General features: G+C 39.8%; 1 protein-coding gene across 2 annotated transcripts in view; it reads right to left on the bottom strand.

The window, feature by feature from the left end:
* Positions 1-18,244, bottom strand: part of LOC146173804 (uncharacterized) — a 45,718-nt gene continuing 27,474 nt past the window's right edge. The window contains exons 8-17 of one of the 2 annotated variants that reach the window (XM_084584909.1): positions 17,924-17,968; positions 17,557-17,601; positions 16,077-16,121; positions 15,210-15,254; positions 11,560-11,604; positions 9,643-9,687; positions 6,850-6,942; positions 4,416-4,508; positions 4,163-4,255; positions 1-376 (exon numbers count right to left, since the gene is read on the bottom strand). In XM_084584909.1, the coding sequence (XP_084441035.1) occupies positions 128-376; positions 4,163-4,255; positions 4,416-4,508; positions 6,850-6,942; positions 9,643-9,687; positions 11,560-11,604; positions 15,210-15,254; positions 16,077-16,121; positions 17,557-17,601; positions 17,924-17,968 (798 nt within the window). In that variant the 3' untranslated portion in view covers positions 1-127. The remainder of the gene's footprint in view (positions 377-4,162; positions 4,256-4,415; positions 4,509-6,849; positions 6,943-9,642; positions 9,688-11,559; positions 11,605-15,209; positions 15,255-16,076; positions 16,122-17,556; positions 17,602-17,923; positions 17,969-18,244) is intronic. The other variant, XM_084584910.1, reaches the window with a different exon arrangement.

The raw sequence follows: 18,244 nt of genomic DNA, 5'->3' as shown, positions 1-18,244 counted from the left end.
CCGAACCTTTTTCTGGCGTTTTCTTGCTAAGAAATAAAATTTTCTGTTGAGGAGTTCAGCAGCAGTTGAAGAAAACGTTATATGATCATACTGACACAGTTTGACTAAAAAATTGATTGCTCAAAAATTAGTGAATGTCACCCCAAGCATACGGCTTACTGACAAAATGTATGAAGGTGCTATTATGGCTGTTAGAAAGTCTGCTTACCTCTAAATTGTATTTTGCAAGAATCTCGGCTGGAGGGTTCGCAAATCGTGACATTAGTTTAAATTTGCATAGTTCCTTGTGCTGAGGCCAATCGGCCATTGCCACTGCACTTTCACAGAGAGAACAGATAGTGCTGTTTGCTGGGCATTTCTTTTCGGGAGGATCCAGCTTGAAAATTTGGAAAAGAAAAGAATGAATACATTGAAATGCAAAGAATTTTACGGGACTACACGTTACCATCGACCACAGACGAACTAAATCTAAGTCTTCAGATTAACTCCGACCTTCGACATTGTTTCTTCTCTTATCTTTTATTTTCTTCGTCGCAGTGTATTTTGTTTTGGTGCTTTGTGCGTCTTAAGACTTTTACAGTGACTAGTGTTTCTGCATTTTTTTCCCTTTCTTCATTTTACGAATGGCATCCTATGTATATTTTCGCCTTTAGTTTTGCCATGTAAAATAGTTTCTTTTTACTTAATATTTTGTATCTCATGTTGTATTAATTAGTTTCTTTTGCACATTTTGTTGTTATTTGCCCTCCCTTACTCAATGCCATTCTGGGCTCTGTAGGGTATTATGAATAAATGAATAAAAATGAAAAAGAGATGGTCCGTGAAACTCGTTTTTAGGTTATAAGCTATCGTAAGTCTCTCAGTGAAAATATGTTGAAATTAAAAAGAAATTAGGAAACACCTAAGCTCCACCGTTAAAGTTATGACACGATAGCGTTCAAACCTATGCTCAGCATTAGGAAACATTGTCTTTCCATTCTGAGTATTTTAACACCTTTGAACGTATTTTCCATTTTTTTTTTCAATTACATAAGTAAGTTAATTGATCATTTACCCGAAACTATTATGTAATTAGCATCACCAAGCATTGGCTTTTCATTCTGAACATTTTGACATATCTACGACCATCGTTTTTGCACTTTATTTTTTCTTTAAATCATCAGTTAATTATGACAGTTTTATTAGCTCCTTCGCCTATCGCACATTGATTAATTAAATATCAATCATTAAAACCACAATCTACTGCGGCAGGACTTTTTTGCGCGGCCCCTTATTATATTTGACGTGCTTTGCCGACTTCTAGTTGTGTATTCTATCTCTTAAAAATCATGAACGTTCTACTTCGCAATTGGCACACGAAAACAACAGTGTCCAACCATAATTACAGTCGACTTATACACTCATGAAGTCAAAGGCCCTTTGTCCACCATCGTTCTCTAAATTATTGGGTCCTTGCTAGCTGCAGGCGAATAATTTTCCCAAGATACTAATTCTGTCCGCCCACTTTCCTCTGCTCCACCCAGTGCTACGCTTGCGAGCTCTTGAAATTCATTGAAACAATACATTCTATATAATATACCAGATTTGATTTACAAGAAGGGCTTACATATAATTTTCATAGTCTAAATTATTTTATAGGATTGAGGGATGGAAAGGCAAGTGAATGAGGCAGGAACTGTATCAAGCAAAATATTGAGGCGTTTATGTTCATTTCCTAGCCTCAATACCAAGAGAGCTTCCTACTGAAAAAATTGTATGAGGCAATCGCCTCACATTTTCTCACACAATCTCACTCAATTCACATACGAAAATACACACAAGTCGCATATAATTGCATAAGGTCTCATACTTTCTTGTACATTTTCATAAATTATGCACGGTATTTTATGATAATGATATATGCACTGTATGAGAATCTCTGTGATTGCATGAGATTCCATGAGGTAATTGCCCCGTGGAACTTTTGTTTTTTCAGTAGGGAGGATATAGACATTAAGAAAAGAAATTGTAAATTGCTTTATAGGAAGAAACGAAAGAGAATGTAACATTTCCAGGGTGTCCCCTCAGCCGTGCCGTTCGGTAAGAGAGGAAAGGGTGATAGAAAAAATGGAAAGAAGCGCCTTTCTCTTCTTGTGAACCAATTCTAATTATTAGCCCCATGGTGGAGGGCATGGAAATAATTCGACAATCTCTGTGTAAAAGAAATGTAAATTGGTGTATATGAGCAAGATGGCGAGGTATATATTTCTCCCTCTCCGTGGACACCTGAACCGAGTCGTAAAGGAAGGAACTGCTGCTAGACTGCTGAGGCAAGTAAAAAACTGTCCCGCATCGGTGGTTGCGCTGGCGTCTTGTCGAAATTAATTTGAACTGGATTAATATAGATAGACGGACAGTGAGGAGGACGGACGGCAAGGGATGTTATCCAGAAAAGCCTCTGGGGGGGGGGGGGGGGGGGGCTCTACACTGGGGAAAGGGATAAGGCGATTAATAAGGTGAAGAGAAAAGAGACCTGCAGTACAGTTAGAGTTTGTCACTCAAGCCGGTGGCTGCCTAAATAACTAAACAGTGCCCTGTATGCCTTGAAGACAGCCGACTATCGTGGCCATGAACCAAGTATGTCATCCGCCATTAAACGACGAGGATCGAGGGGTCCAACGAACAACGCAGTTAACTCTAAGGAAGTGATGGCTTCTCTCATAGAGAATGAATTTGCCATTTGGTGCATATGGGGTAATGCGACATTGTGTTGCGTGTGAATGCCAAAAGAGAACACTTCTCGGTCGAAATATCTAGACCTTGTAGGCGAAGGTACGACGTCGATATCGTTGAAGATTTTTGCGGCCTCACGTGAACTTGGGCACGAGTCACACTGGATGCCCAAATACATATGTCATCTGGATAGATGCAGAGGTGGAAGAGAGCTGGGCTCATCACGCCGCCCTGTGGAACTCCGCTAAATCTTCGATGCAGAAACGTCGGCCTGCATTAGATTTGAACGTAAATGGACTTCTATGACATATAGCTCCATTTCCCGCTGAACATGCGACCTCCGATCTCAGCAGCTACCAAGACGTTCAAAATGGCCTGATGTGTTACGTAGTCGTAGTCGCCATAGATGTCCAAAAACAACGATACTGCCAATCTTTTCTAAGTCTTTTGGTGCTGCAGCGAAGTTACGAGGTCACCCAATAATAAGAATAGGGTTGGTTAGAATAGGGATTAGCATAGAACAATGATTGCAATCTGTGGCGGACGAAAAAGGCTGATCAATACGTACTGTTTCTGTTCAGTTATTGGCTTCATATTTTTATTTTCATGACGGGCAGTTCACTCAGGCTACCTAACGATTTCCCTTCTGTATACGCTACAACGCTTCATTACAGTTAATTACGCCTTGATCATCTCCTCATATTCGTGCTCCTCTAGAGGAGCCTACAAGTAGTAATAAAGGCTAACATTTTAAAGGAATCCCTGAACAGATCTCATCGCATGACCACGGTGGTAGCCTGATAATACTCATTTGAAACTCACAATGAGCGTATGATCAATACAGAAAAGGCTTTATGTAAAAAGTAGCTCGCTGGGCAACCAGTTAAAGGAAGAGGCTATGGCCGGTTGATCCTAAGCCAGAGACAAAGGAGTTTCTGCTCCGGTTCTGGTCAAAACCCTGTTCGGGACCTAAAGCATTACGGTAAAATTTCCGCTATTATGCTTTATAAGGAACATATTTAAGATTCGGATTCTACTTTTTCGATTTTGTTTAAAGCGCTTCAGGTCATAATGCAAGCTTGGTATATCTTAGCTGGAGGTTGCTAAAAAGGGCTGCTGAGAGCATTTATTAGTTCATACCTCCTAGGCGCGATAATTGCAAGGAAGGCTAAGAATGAGAACTTGGAAGGTGGCAGGTGCTTTGAACACCACGTTTTTGCAAAGTCTTCGCAGGCTTTTGATAAGATCTTCATATTGTGGTGCCATTCAAGTTTGGAGTACGCAGTGACTGCGTCCCCTTACTGATTAAACCCTGAAGAACAACGCAGACGCTTTTTCGAACTTCTGAGTATACTGAGCAGTCATCGTAGCAGCTTCAGCATTATTACCTAATATTCCTTAACTGTAAACAAGATCAAGTTTTAAAACATTTACTGAGCGGTTCTCTCACCTCATCAATGTTAATTCTGTCGCAAAATTCGTTCCACCTTTCAATTGCACTCTTTTTCTTTTCCTGCGAAGAAACACCTTTCTTTCTTGACTCCTGTGAAAATGAGAATGGTTTGTGAGAGAATTTTAGTTTTGCGGTCGTTTTTCCCGACTGTGCCACAAGCACGTCAAACGTTTTAGGCCAGACAAGACGAACATTTGGATACTACATTTATGCCAACCTCTTTTTTAGAGCGCATTGTTTCGATGCTTACCCGTCCAAGACGCGGACGTTTGGAAGAGCTAGCAGCACTTCCTGACATTTGCTCTTTCCTGCAAGCAGCAACTGCTTCCATGCTTGTCTCATTCTGTTAAGAGAACGCAAGAGATGTGAATTTGTTATCTCAAATATTTTGAATGGTAGATGATCGAAAGCTAGCTTCCATTTTGAAAAAAAAAAAGAACTGTTAAATATGTCGTCCAATCGCATATTCATGAAAGGCTGTAGACATTGTTTGCACTCTTGCATCCACGAAGTTCAGTAAAAGCACCTTTATTTGTAGAGCGTAAACCCTACGGATTGGTACAAGGTTGGTCGAAATGACCTTGAGCAAAGGCAAAATACTATGCTTGCATTTCCCCCAAAATATTAACAGAAAAAAAATATTAAGAATACTGTTGAACAGAAGGGCGGTATGACCTTATTCAAATTAAGCATAGGTGTCCACCGTAAAGTGAGATAGACATGCGCATTCTTTTCCTGAAAAACAAATTTGAATGAAAAATATGAAAATTTGCTGGACACGTAGGTTCCGCCGTAAGGGTAGGACGCTGTAATGTTTCAAACATGTGAATTGTGTTTTTTTTTCATTTTTTGCATATTTCATTATTTTCTTAGATGTTAGAACATTTGTATACACCAAAATTTAGCATAATTGATCACTGACATTTAATTTTGAGCATTATGATACCTCTAAAGCTAATTTTTCAAATTATGCAGTTTTTAAGGGATTCCAGTGGTATGTTCATTACTTAAAAACTCTCAATTTTCTTAATTTATCACCATCTGCCTTTGCCTTTTCATTCTGAACGCTTTTACATATTTGCTTCCCTGTTTCCTAATTATCAATTTTTCAAGTATTTCAATTAATCAGTTGGCCAGTTAAACATTGCAAATTTCATTTATTCGATCCCCAAGTACTTCCTTTTCAGTATGACTATCTTGACACCTTTGCGTTCCTCTTTTTGAAACAGATTTTTCAAACTATATTCATTCATTGATCAATTACGCACTCTAAACTTTCTTACTGAGCGTCATCACTCATCTATTTTTGCTCCGAGGATTGTGACACCACTTTTTTCTCTTTCTCGAAATTCTCATTTTTTGTTACTTTATTTATCAATTAAGAAATTATTATCAATGATTTCATTTGCTCGTCATTGCTTGCCACAAAGAAAGCATTTGCAAATCACCGGAGCCATAAATTACCATGGTACAATTTTCTTAAATAGCCCTTATTTATTTCCAACAAGCGGTGCCTAGAACTACTATTACTGCTACAACTTTGACAACGGCCGCTTTTCGGTGTAACGAGCTGTATAAGCTACCCCTTGAGAAGATTGGAGGGGTTCAACACTGATGAACCGAATGTGGAGCAAGAGAATTGGCTGCGGTGGTGATGGTGGTGGAAACGTTTATTGGATAATTGGACTTTGGGAAGCGCGGAGTGGCCCCGCTACATGGTCGGCGTCCCTAGTCCGGGACACCGCATGACGAGGCCCCGTCTCGCGCCCATTTCGCCAGAGCCCGTTGAGACTCCAGTTAGGAGCAGTTGAGGAGGGCAGTCTCCCCTACCTCTCGGAAAGGGGTAGGGGAAGGGGGGAGGTGAGGATTTTGAGTACATGCCCACACCATGTGGAAGATGTCACAAGTCTCTCCACAGTGTGGGCATCGCCCATCCGTGTTAGGATTGGCTGCGGGAGAACAAGGGTTGCATCGAACACAGCCAACGTTCCGTTCAACGCATCAAAGTTTACCGGCGTTCTAGCGAAACTTGAGCGTCTCCCTTACTCAGTCTGCAAAACCCGCCGCGATGGATCAGTGGCGACGAAGGTAGGCTATTGAACCAGAGTACCCTGGTGTAAACCCTATGGCGGCGGCCGCGTTTCTGTGGAGCATAATAAACGCAAAGGCGTCCGAGCACTGTGCTTTGTCTCTGGACCATAAATATCTCCCAGTGGTCGAAATTATTACGTAGCCGCGGAGTACAACACGGATTTCTTTTTTGATTCCCGCCTTCCTCTCTTCCCTTTCAGCGGGAGTCAGGTGTCTGCGGAGAAGTGTCACCTGTACGTCACCTTTGCTTTTCTGTAACATATTTACAATAGACACCGTGTGAAACATTGCTGAAGAATGAAAAACCATGGTTATAAACTGTAAATTAGTCTGCAAGAAAAAAAGGCGTTCCACACTTCGTTGTGTGGAAACTGAATCGAGGCATACGGGAATTAAATAGTGAAAGAGGACCCGTGATGGATTCGTCCAATACAATTTCCACCTTACAGAGTTTAAACTGCACTGGACCGCTCTGCATGGACGCCGTTTCGTACATAACATCAATGGTATTCAACCTGAGAAGCCGTACGTTTTTGCACCCATATGCAAGACATTCCTTACGAAGGTATATTGTTTCAACATGAAATCCTCACCGCTCCAAGACGTGGACGTTTGGAAGGTCCACTAGCACTGGTTGACGTATGGTCGTTTCTCAGAACAGCAGGTGCTCCCCTTTGTGTCTTATTCTGTGAAGAAAAGAATGTGAGATAGTGACTTTCTATTATAAAAATACGATAGACCGTGACATGAAGACAAGCTGTTTTCCAAGAGTTTAAGAAAAACATTCATGCATGGCGTTCAGCCCAAGTTAGATGCATAGCTGTAGATGTTTGCCTTCTTTCTCACTTCTTCCCACCTAGCGCAGTACACACTAGTATTTTTTTTATATCTATACAACTTTCCCTCCTAATCCCGCCATTTCGAGAATCCAATGATTCGTGGATGACTTCTTTTTTTTTTATATGCTTAATAACAGGAATAACAAAGTAATACTCTCAACTTTACTGCACCGAACATGTTTTGGGGTAGGCAACAAGCTTTAGGATCTTAATAGAATGCCACAAATTACGTTCACTTAATACCAATCCAATTCGTTGTCAGGATGCTTTCTCCGTTGTTGAGATTAAGCATTAGTAGTTCCGCTTTAGGAATAACTAGGGGCCATCAGTTTTTCCCCCTTAGGTGGTGACGCTGCATTTAGTTTTGATGCCAGGTATGTGACAGAGTGTTCCCTTCGTTACCCTCGATCAACAGCTTCGAAAATAAAGTTTTATAAGAGTTCGTCTCAAACTCTCAGTCGCATGCGTACCTTGGAATACTTGTTAATCAAATCTTTTTCTCTCTCTCTTTCATTCTCGAACCCAACCATACTTTTACTGTGAACTTTATTTTATTACTATTTTAAATAGAACGACACCAAATTGTAAAACTAATTTCAATCAACCAATTAACGCTCTGAAGTACGTATAGTATATCTGCTTCGCATATTTGCTACTATCTAAGAAATATTTGTCATAAATCTTTTTGTTCTCTGCAGACTGACCTAATTGGTAAAACCATGGAAGAGCACAATTAGTTTGTTTTAAGCACTGGGATATAGAATTACGCAGACTATTCCTGCTCAAAATAACTTTGCCCTGAAAATAGGATAGCACAAATGCACAATGTTAGAAAAAAAACTATGTTCTCCAGACTCAGACGCTAAACAAAGAACCAAATGATAACAAAACAATTTTCAATAACAACCGTGCTGCAAAATAAGTACCTCCCATAACTTTGCTGAAAGGCAGCTAATCTTAAATTAAAAAGTTTCGATCGAATACAGTGCTTATGTATAATACAATTACCTTTGAATTCGTGCAGCCTGTTACTGCTATAATAATATGGCTGAGAGTATGTCGGAGAAGCCGGATTCTATTTTATTTCTTTCGCATTAGTCTTAGAATGTAGTACCTGAATTTTCCAAATATAGAGCCCTAAAAAAGCGCACCCTGGTTGTCTTTAATCTTTACGCTAATGGCTCAATACCTTTCTCATGCATTGCGGAAACGCGCCTTTTCTTTAATGCCATCTCAAAATGCTATCTTGCTTGAAATATAAAGCATAGCCTTTGAAGCGAAATTTTTGGTTTCTGTATTACCACCATTTTATCTGCTTTTTATTTCTGCACAACAACGGAAAGGCATGGTACACGGCACCAAGTCTTATGAAACTTCCTGGCCATAGGAGACTGTATTCAAGGCTTTCTGAGTGTTATTTTCTTGATCTAAAGAAGTACCAACCGCAGACTACCGAGTTAAGCAGGCTTCAACCTTCAACTAGCTCGAGCATTCTACCTCCGGGTAGCCATGGCAACCTACGACAACTGGGGTAACGAGGAACGGTTGCTAAATCACGGGGTTGCTGAATCAACCATTATCAATCAACACGTAGGTTGGTACTTCCGCTAGGCTTAAAACTGAATAAGCCAGCCCTTAGCGCTGCGGCCCTGTGTACCAGTCGCGTATGCCTGAGGCGGGGTGATCAGGTTTTTCTGGGGGCAAAGCCTTTAATAATTCAAACCGTTTTAAATTATCAACTTCTATCTCGACTGTATCATTAATTTAAACCACTTTTTAAGTATCCTTGAGCTATACAAGATAAATACACCAAACCTCATTGGCGTGGTAATATTTTTCAAAATGCTTCAAATAATTATCGACGAAGCCAAGGCTTCAACCAAATTGCACATCAAGCTACAACGTGAAATTAGCAAAGCTGGATCTATAACACTTGAACTCATTTGAAGGGTTTTCAATCACCTTATAACTTTTGCGTCAACTATATTTGATGTTAGTAATCGCTCATTACACTTTCAAGACGAATCGCCGAATCACTGCTACTTAGCAGATCTGCTTCAAACCCTCAATGCGTTCTGTAACGTGGCTATCGCATGGAGTCGTGTACAATCTGCTTGAATTTGTGTTAGCACGCTGTGATTATATAGGCCATTTTCTGCTAATTGTGACAAATCGGAAGTCAGGAGTCGAGTACCAAATTTCGTTCTCTAGTTGGAACCTAACAACATTTTATGTTTGGTTAAAATTTCCATATTTCTTTAGGGTGAGATTCCCACTACTGCATGATATTAAGGTTTATTTTTTTTTTAATCGCAAGTCAGCCGAACTACTTCTTCGTGTTTTTCAGTTATCCTTGCACTTTCTTATCCTAAGAACACAAATACCAAACTCAGAAAGGCATGTTATCTCCTCAACAACAGGCTGTCAGTGAATATCTCCTCCTCAAACAACATGCCTAACACCGAAGTATATTTGAAACCTGATTTCAAGCCTAAAGGTTTAGAGTACACCTCAAGTGAATTAACACTTGTTCTAGTCATGACTTACTGAAAACAGCTGTTCCAGTTCCGCCTTCTGATCGTTAAGCTTCTCCTACAAAAGATACGAAAAATGCAACGTTAAGTCACACCCTTCCATAAGAAAGTCCATCTCTCTGTCTAGTGAGTGCATACAGGTGACCCCTCTGGCAGTGTTATTGGCGCCGAACAAAGTTTAATGACTTTTGCGGTCGTATTGTCAGCTTGCCTGGAAGAACAGATTTTATCGCTGCCCCCCAATACGAAGATTAAAAAAACAACCACACACTCCGCAATAAAGTATTCTGCTGAGAGTTAGCACGTTTATGAAAAGTGATCTACTCGTGTAGTCATAAAGAAACTACCGAATGGAAACAAAATTCTGCTTAGAATCACCATTCACCACGGGTTAAGACCGAGCACAAGATTCCATTTCTATACCACCTCTATTTCTCCAAGCTGGCAGAAGAAAATAAAGTAGATGTTTATTTCAGGCTGAATCTCCAGTAACAAATTTTAGGCAGGAATCTAACGTGTTAATGATGCCAACATTAACAGACACTGGAGTCATTATCACTCTCACAATGGAAGACACTGGAATCTTCAAAAGTAACTATGATTTCGATTTTGCTTTTCTTCCCGCCATTTTCTACAGGAAATCGATGTAATTACGATGTAATTTCTTCCTTTCATTTATTTATAGAATACAGCGGAGATCTCGCTTGTGACAGCAGAAGAATAGATACAAGCATCGAGTGTGCCGTCGAGAAGCACCAACGTCGGCAAGTGGAAGTATGAGTAGGCTATAAAATGATGCGGAAGAAAACAACAAATGCATGCCTAATTTTGGGATCATTAGTTCCCGTTATTAGTTTCGTTCTAATGACGCACGTAAAAATTAGCTGACAGCCATAAGGCAGTGCCTATATTAGGTCCACTTTTATTCGGAGCGATGCAGTGTTGGAGTGTGGTTCTGTGGCGGAGTGTTTGAGTGCTCGCCTCATACTGCGAAGAAACCGTGTTCGACTCCGCGGCTTTCCACAAAGCTTTTATTCAAGTGTTGGCTTCACTGCGCGAGGTAAAGTCAAGGTCACCGTATGCTTCCGATGACCTACAAACCGCAAGTTCAGCCACAAGACCTTTGAATAGTTTTAAGTAAGGTAAATGTCAATGCAAAAGAAAAAGTCAAGGTCAAGATCAGGGGTCACCTGACGCGGGAAGTAGAGTAACGCGTGAGCAGCTACGTGGCGAGACATGACTGCTGGCGTGAATCGAGTATACATAGAGGCTCTCTGCGGGTCTCGACCGGAGCTGTGCCATTGACACTAAGGAAGAGGAACTGAACAGCCGTGCTGGCTACGATCGTCGGTTGGCTGCATCTGACGATCCGGAGTATATTGCGTTGATAGGTGAAAGATTAAGGGGAAGATAAAGGGCTCAAGCCAAAAGAGTGGCGAAAACGGCGAGGCAACACGAGGAGCGTCTTGAAAAAGGCCGCCGTGATGCGGCTCCAAGGCGTGAGCGACGAGCAGCACAGATGGCCGTCTGCGCCACTGTTTCTGCGCCAACACCGACAGCGACAAGAATGGCCGAAGAAGAACTACGGGGGCAATTTGCATTGATTCCATGTATAACCATGCTTCAGCTATCGCTATAATCTAGTTTTAACCGAAGCTAAACCATAAATAATTTTGTTTCTTTAATTTATCTTGATTTTCGCGTTACAACCACAATGTCAACACCGGCTTCGTTATATCCAAAACTTCGAAATAGCGCACTCCAGATGTCGTAACCGATATTATTCTTTTCTAGAAGAGCTAATCTGTCTCAACATGTAGCTGATCAAAAAAGAGTTTCACATTGGACACCCATAGAATCAGCTAGACCATCTCACAATTTCGAAGACGCGTCAAGTGGGAAATAAAAACCAGTTGTAGTTATGACTCACCACAAAATGGTGCTTCAGTTCCGCATTCTGTTTTTTTAACTCGTCCTGGAAAACAAAGCATTTTAAATTCAGCCGTATTTTATTTTTGCAAAGTGGAGGTGAATAAGCAATCAGTCAAAATCATAACGGCTACAGCTACATTGAAGTTCCAGCACGTTACCATTTTCACGCTTTCCGAAGCTGCCTTTTGAAAATTTGTGATGAATTATATTGTTATAACAAATACGACTCAAATTAACTAGCAACAAGCACACCAAGATATTATTTACCACTCAATTAACAGATTCACAAGGAAGGCTATTGTCATTTAAAATCTGGTAACAGTAAAAACTAGTAGATTTACGTCAGACATTTCATTCTAGTTTGTGCTTACTGCAAGGTGCGCTTCCAGTGTCAGCTTCGGCTCACAAAGGTTTTCCTATAAAAAGCTTAAATATTATTATTTGTCGAACCGGCCATAAAAACTAAAAGGAAAGTCAAAACACTGCACCATGTAGACATTATAGGTTTTACTGTTTAGTCGACGTAACAATATTTGAATTATTATCCGATATCCTGCTTTTTATCCTCATCGGTTTGTAAGAATTTGCTTAACAAAAGCAACTATCTATGACAATGACTGACTGCCTAACTAAATACGTATACAAACATAACTATTGAAAGCAAGGTAGGGCAGTCGAATAAAATGCAGGAAAACAAAACCTCATCAATATTTGGAAAGTACAAAGTTTACTTAGCATGAATTGTAAAATGTGCTCTTCCAGTTGACCCTTCTCTTGTCTAAGGTCATTTGCATTCCGTATAGTAAAGGTGCGGCATCTGACCGGCTATTCAATGGTTACTATTTCGCTTCAATTTCGCTTCATTACTGAAGTTCTGTTAGTCATCTTTCCTGCTTTCATGGAACAAGGTTTTTCCTGAATGCTTATGCCACTGCTCGCGTCATGAGCAAACACATTTGTTTAAAACATTACTCGCTGAATTGTTGAGCGCACAGCAGTACTGCGTATATTTTGGTCTCCATTAACACAATGAAAGTGAGCAGCATGAGTACAAATTATGTCTGCAGTACCATGTAAGCAACGAACGATACAGTTCATGTTTTATAGACATCGAAGAATTTCTAAGAAGAATCTAAGCGACAGCACTTCAATTCCAGAACAGTGGAAAGCTCCAACATAGCGCACAACCTGTGCGAGACAAATGTTCCAACATAACCTCCGTCGATTATTGAACGTTTTTGAAAAAGAAGGCATTGATGTATTGATGTATTTGCGGCAATATGTCTCTCAAATATGTACAAATATTGAGCTGCTCATTGTCCCTTTGTGGATATTTAATTCCGTGAAAATTAGGTCTACTCCGTTCAGTAGAAAATAGCAGAGTGATTTATATTTGTTATAGAAGTGTTCCAAGATTGAGGTATTGAGTTTGCTTTATCCTGATTGTACTTTGGGATGCCAACAATGCAGTGTTTCTCGCCTTGAATTTTGAATGTACCACTGTGCTGCTGTGTACTCCTTAAGAGGGCCAAGACGTATCAAGCCCCAAGTACCTAGCTTTTCCCTCGGTTTGCTTCGGCTCGTTTCGTGGAAAAATAAGCCATGTATATGCAACTATGTATGTATGTATGTATGTATGTATGTATGTATGTATGTATGTATGTATGTATGTATGTATGTATGTATGTATGTATGTATGTATGTATGTATGTATGTATGTATGTATGTATGTATGTATGTATGTATGTATGTATGTATGTATGTATGTATGTATGTATGTATGTATGTATGTATGTATGTATGTATGTATGTATGTATGTATGTATGTATGTATGTATGTATGCATGCATGCATGCATGCATGCATGTATGTATGTATGTATGTATGTATGTATGTATGTATGTATGTATGTATGTATGTATGTATGTATGTATGTATGTATGTATGAATTTATGTATGTATGTATGTATGTATGTATGTATGTATGTATGTATGTATGTATGTATGTATGTATGTATGTATGTATGTATGTATGTATGTATGTATGTATGTATGTATACATGCATGGTTGGGTTTGTAGGGTTTAACATCCCAAAGCAACTCAGGCTATGAGGGATGCCGTAATGGAGGACTGGAAATTGTGACCACCTGTAATTCTTTAACATGCACTGACATCGCACAAGCGTTTGAATTGTGGCGCTGGCGAAGACTCTTGAGAGTTCCTTGGACAGCCAGAAGATCAAATCAGTCGATATTGTCGACCATAAACCCGGACTGCTCATTGGAGGGTCAAATTCTAAAGTTAAAGCTCAGCTACTTTGTTCATCTGATGAGAAGAGAGGAGTCGCTGGAGAAAGATTTGATGTTGGGAAAGGTTGAGGGTCGCCGCAGAAGGGGTAGGCAACGAACGCGATGGTTAGATGGCATCCTCGAGGCACTGCAGATGAAGTTATGTGATGTTAGGAAGATAGTGAGAGACCGGAAAACGTGGCATGACATGGTCCATAGGGTCACAAAGAGTCAGACACGACTGAACGCCTGAACTGAACTGACATCGCACAGCCCACGGGGGCCTTTCTTTTCACCTCTATTGAAAATCAGCATGTATGTATGCATGTATCAATGTATCCATGCATGCATGTATGTATGTGTGTATGTATGTGTATGTATGTGTGTATGTAACATTTCATCTTGATTTGCAATGGGAAGGGAACACAAATAAGAGTTCGGGACATCCCCACAGGTTTCTGATGCCGCCTCAAGGTCCTGGCTTTCTGTTTTAGGTATAACGCACAATAAACGAAAGGGCACTTACTTTATTCCCAGTTTTGTGTCTGAGCCCTGGTTTACAGTGCTCAGGGATGAAAGTTAACATTTACAATAACACGTTCTCAGGAATAACGACCCACCGAAAGGCGCTTTTTCAGTGCCACTCTCTGCTCTCTAAGCTTTTCTTAAAGAAAGGATAGTTGTTATGAATATTTATCATTCTGCCTAAAAAGGTTTGGTGAGCATCACGACAGCAAATGACGGCGATTGTGATCAGCTGAATTGAATCTGGAAAATACATTTTTGAGTTGTGAGATTTGTCTCGTCAGTGTGTACTTGAAAGTTTTATATCCCGCACACAGAAGGGCTACGCTCTGCTAGAATATTTCATTAAATACTGCATTTCTAAAAAGCAGGCGAATGACAGCAATTTCATGCATGCAATGAGCTAAAACCTTCGCAACGATGCAACGAAACGTTAGGTAGAGAATGAACAGATGTTCTATTACTGCTCTCAACAAGACGCTGCTCTGTTACCAATTGTTTTTATTAGCTGTTCTGAAAAAGCCAATGATATTAAATTAATTCCTAACCTGCAACAACTAAATTGAGGTCAAAGCGGAACTCTCCAAGATCGCGATACCATTGGTTGTATCGTAGTCGTAGAAGGTAAACAATTGGTCGGCTATATCAGCAAACTTTGCAGTTTGCGTTCAACACAAAAAAATTGTAATGACATATATTATTGTTCACGAAACCAACTAGATGACTCAAACACTTCACTCTCAGGAAACACGCCCACGAGAAGGGTCTACTCATGTAGCCATTTGCAAATTGCGCGAGAAATCAGAAGCACTATGTTTAAAAGATAGGACCTACCTTAAATCGCTGTTCCAGTGCCAGCTTCTGTTCACTAAGGTTATTCTAAGACAAATGAGAGATAGTATAGAACTCAGTAAAAAAAGTTCGAATAAACTCATACCGGTGATCCACATTCAATGATCGCCGCATCACCAACAGCTTGCCTATAATATACTAAACTAAAGGAACCTATAGCTCTGATCCGTCATGGTTCTAATTTTCCTTAACTGAATGATAAGACGATATATAAACCCACTTTCCACAAAACAGCTAGCTGTGTCACTAAATATCACACTTACTTAGAAGGGCCCGAAAAATTCCTGTCCAGAGATTTGAATTTTTTCAATATTTGAGAAAGAGTATTATAAAGCACGAAGAGTTTATCTAGTCATCACTAACCGTAAACATCTGCTTACGTTGCATCTTTTTTTCTGTAGGCTGATTGCTCAAAAAGGGGATCAATGTTACGTTCAGTCCTACTGCTTTCTATGAAATTCAAGCTCCGCGCCGGCAGTCAATAATCTAGAACTCCACTGTCCACAGTAACCTACCACAAAACACGCAGTTTCATCGTTTTATCAGCCATCGTTTTGTTTTGTGGGAATAAAATATAATAATTGATCACCAATCGCACTTCTCACGATACAATAAAGCGCCCTTCTTGCACACCTATCGAATCCTCCATTCGAAGAGTGAAGGGTGCGAAGTAAGTCAAGGAAGATCCTTCACTTGGAAAGAAATCTGACAACAAAAGTTATAATGCCAGCTTCTATTAGCAAAAATAATAAAATAACGACAAGTTACATGCACTATGGTGAATTATATACTGACCTTGTTGAATAGAAAAAATTTTTTAAGGAGAAGTTTCTATGGAATAAAACACACCATAACGTGCTTTTCCAGTGCAGCCTTCTGTTCTGCGAGCTTGTCCTGGAAAAAAAGATGTTAAACGTTTTTTTTTTGGGAGTAAGTGTGTTCAATAACAAATTTGAGGCGACAAGCAAAATATTTGCTGATGTCAACATTATCGCCTTTTAGAAATCATAACAACATAATAGGCAACTGGATTTATTAGATATCCTGCTGATATGGTGTAACAAAAATATAAATTTTCAGAAGAAACTCTACAGCGTTTAGAGGAGTTATCTTCATCATTACAAAATTCCAACAAGCAACAAAGAGTTTAAGACAATATGCTCACACACGCAGTACGCTAAAACATCTTTAAAGTAGCGAGCAAGCGTCATGTATTGTAGCGAGCGAAAGGTGGCTCTATCATTAATAATCGCAATGTCGAGACATACTATTATGTTTTTGTTTTCTTCAGAAACAAAAATAATAATTGACCTAAGTAATGTTTGCTCAGAAAACGTTCTGATGATCCTTAGACGAGCCAAGATTACCACTTTGTCGGTTGTATGAATTCCGTGAAAGTAAATAGCTTCAGTGCATTACCGGATTTTTTGCTACATTACTCTAAACAATGCAATCGTTTGCAATGATCAGTACTTCTGCTCGCAAGAAAAGCTAGCTTACAGATATTATTTACAAACAACGCACCCAGGAGAAAGAATGTACACTTGCTGTGATTTACAACCTGGTCGAGGGTGAAAAAACTGTGTTTACTACCACCGGTTTCTACTAGTTATCAACATCCCAAGATTCCCTCTGCGGGTTAGATTGTTTTCCTTAAGCTTAGTCGCGAAGAATAGAAGATGAAATTTATATTCGCTCTATAAATGTATAAGAAGGAAAGCCGCGCATTGAGCAAACATTCATTTATGTTTTTTTCGCAATAATTAAAGAAGTTAATGTATATAACTACTCAGTTCAGTTCAGTTCAGGCGTTCAGTCGTGTCCGACTCTTCGTGACCCTATGGACCATGTCACGCCACGCTTTCCGGTCTCTCACTATCTTCTTAACATCACATAGCTTCATCTGCAATGCCTCGAGAATGCCATCTAACCATCGCGTTCGCTGCCTACCCCTTCTCCGGCGACCCTCAACCTTTCCCAACATCAAATCTTTCTCCAGCGACTCCTCTCTTCTCATCAGATGACCAAAGTAGCTGAGCTTTAACTTTAGAATTTGACCCTCCAATGAGCAGTCAGGGTTTATGGTCGACAATATCGACTGATTTGATCTTCTGGCATAACTACTACCAAAGGTTTAAACCACTTTCGTATATTATTTCAAAGGTGTAAATAATAGGTTCGGGTATAAACTGCGGTTATGAAATGAAAGCCTAGGTGTCTGCATAAATGATTAGAAAACCAAAGTAAGAAGCAATTGGTACGAGAAAAACGTCAGGTTGAGACAAAACATCCATAAACGATTGAATAGTTTATTTTAACTACTACTCACTGCAACACGCTGTTCCAACGCCACCTTCACTTGAATGAATTTTCTCTGAAAGAAAAGTAAAATATGTGGTCTACATTAAACGAGTAAAATGATAATTTAAATAGTATAAAGAAAGCGACGTTATAAACTTAACCCCAGCCCTCAAATATAACTTGCGCACAGATTGCATAAATGATGTCTGTTATTTCTTTTGTGTAAGAGCCTTATTTCTAACCCTGAATGTAACCATGCCGGAACAGCTGTCATTTAGCACTGCACTCGCAAACGCAGTGACAAAATGATATCAGCGCGTAAAGTTTTTCACGAGCCTTTAATGGACAGGGGAAGCAGGAGGAAAAATAAAAAGGTGCTGCTAGTTGCCACTAACCTCAAGCCGCTTTGCATGGACCACGTTCTCTTCTTTAAGCTTATCCTGCAAATAAAAAATCACGGATATCATCTTTTACCGAGCCTTCATCACTTTTTATTTCGATAATGAAAAGAATGGTGGTGTGTTGGCCACGTTGTGGGTATGCTGCAATACGGTGTCTATTGTTTATGAGGAAGATTAATGTGCAAGTCGTGCGAAACGCGTGCATTTTGGATAAATCTATCTGGATGCACCGAAAACATTGTACTAGTAATTTAGCTCAGTTTGGCCAATATATACACAGTGAGAGCTACGATGAGGCCTGGTTTTGCTTATGGA

The sequence above is a fragment of the Amblyomma maculatum genome, chromosome 11, assembly GCF_055883805.1.
Source record: "Amblyomma maculatum isolate TAMU_Amacu chromosome 11, ASM5588380v1, whole genome shotgun sequence".
NCBI classification, from domain to species: Eukaryota; Metazoa; Arthropoda; class Arachnida; order Ixodida; family Ixodidae; genus Amblyomma; species Amblyomma maculatum.
This window is presented reverse-complemented; position numbering and strand designations above follow the sequence as displayed.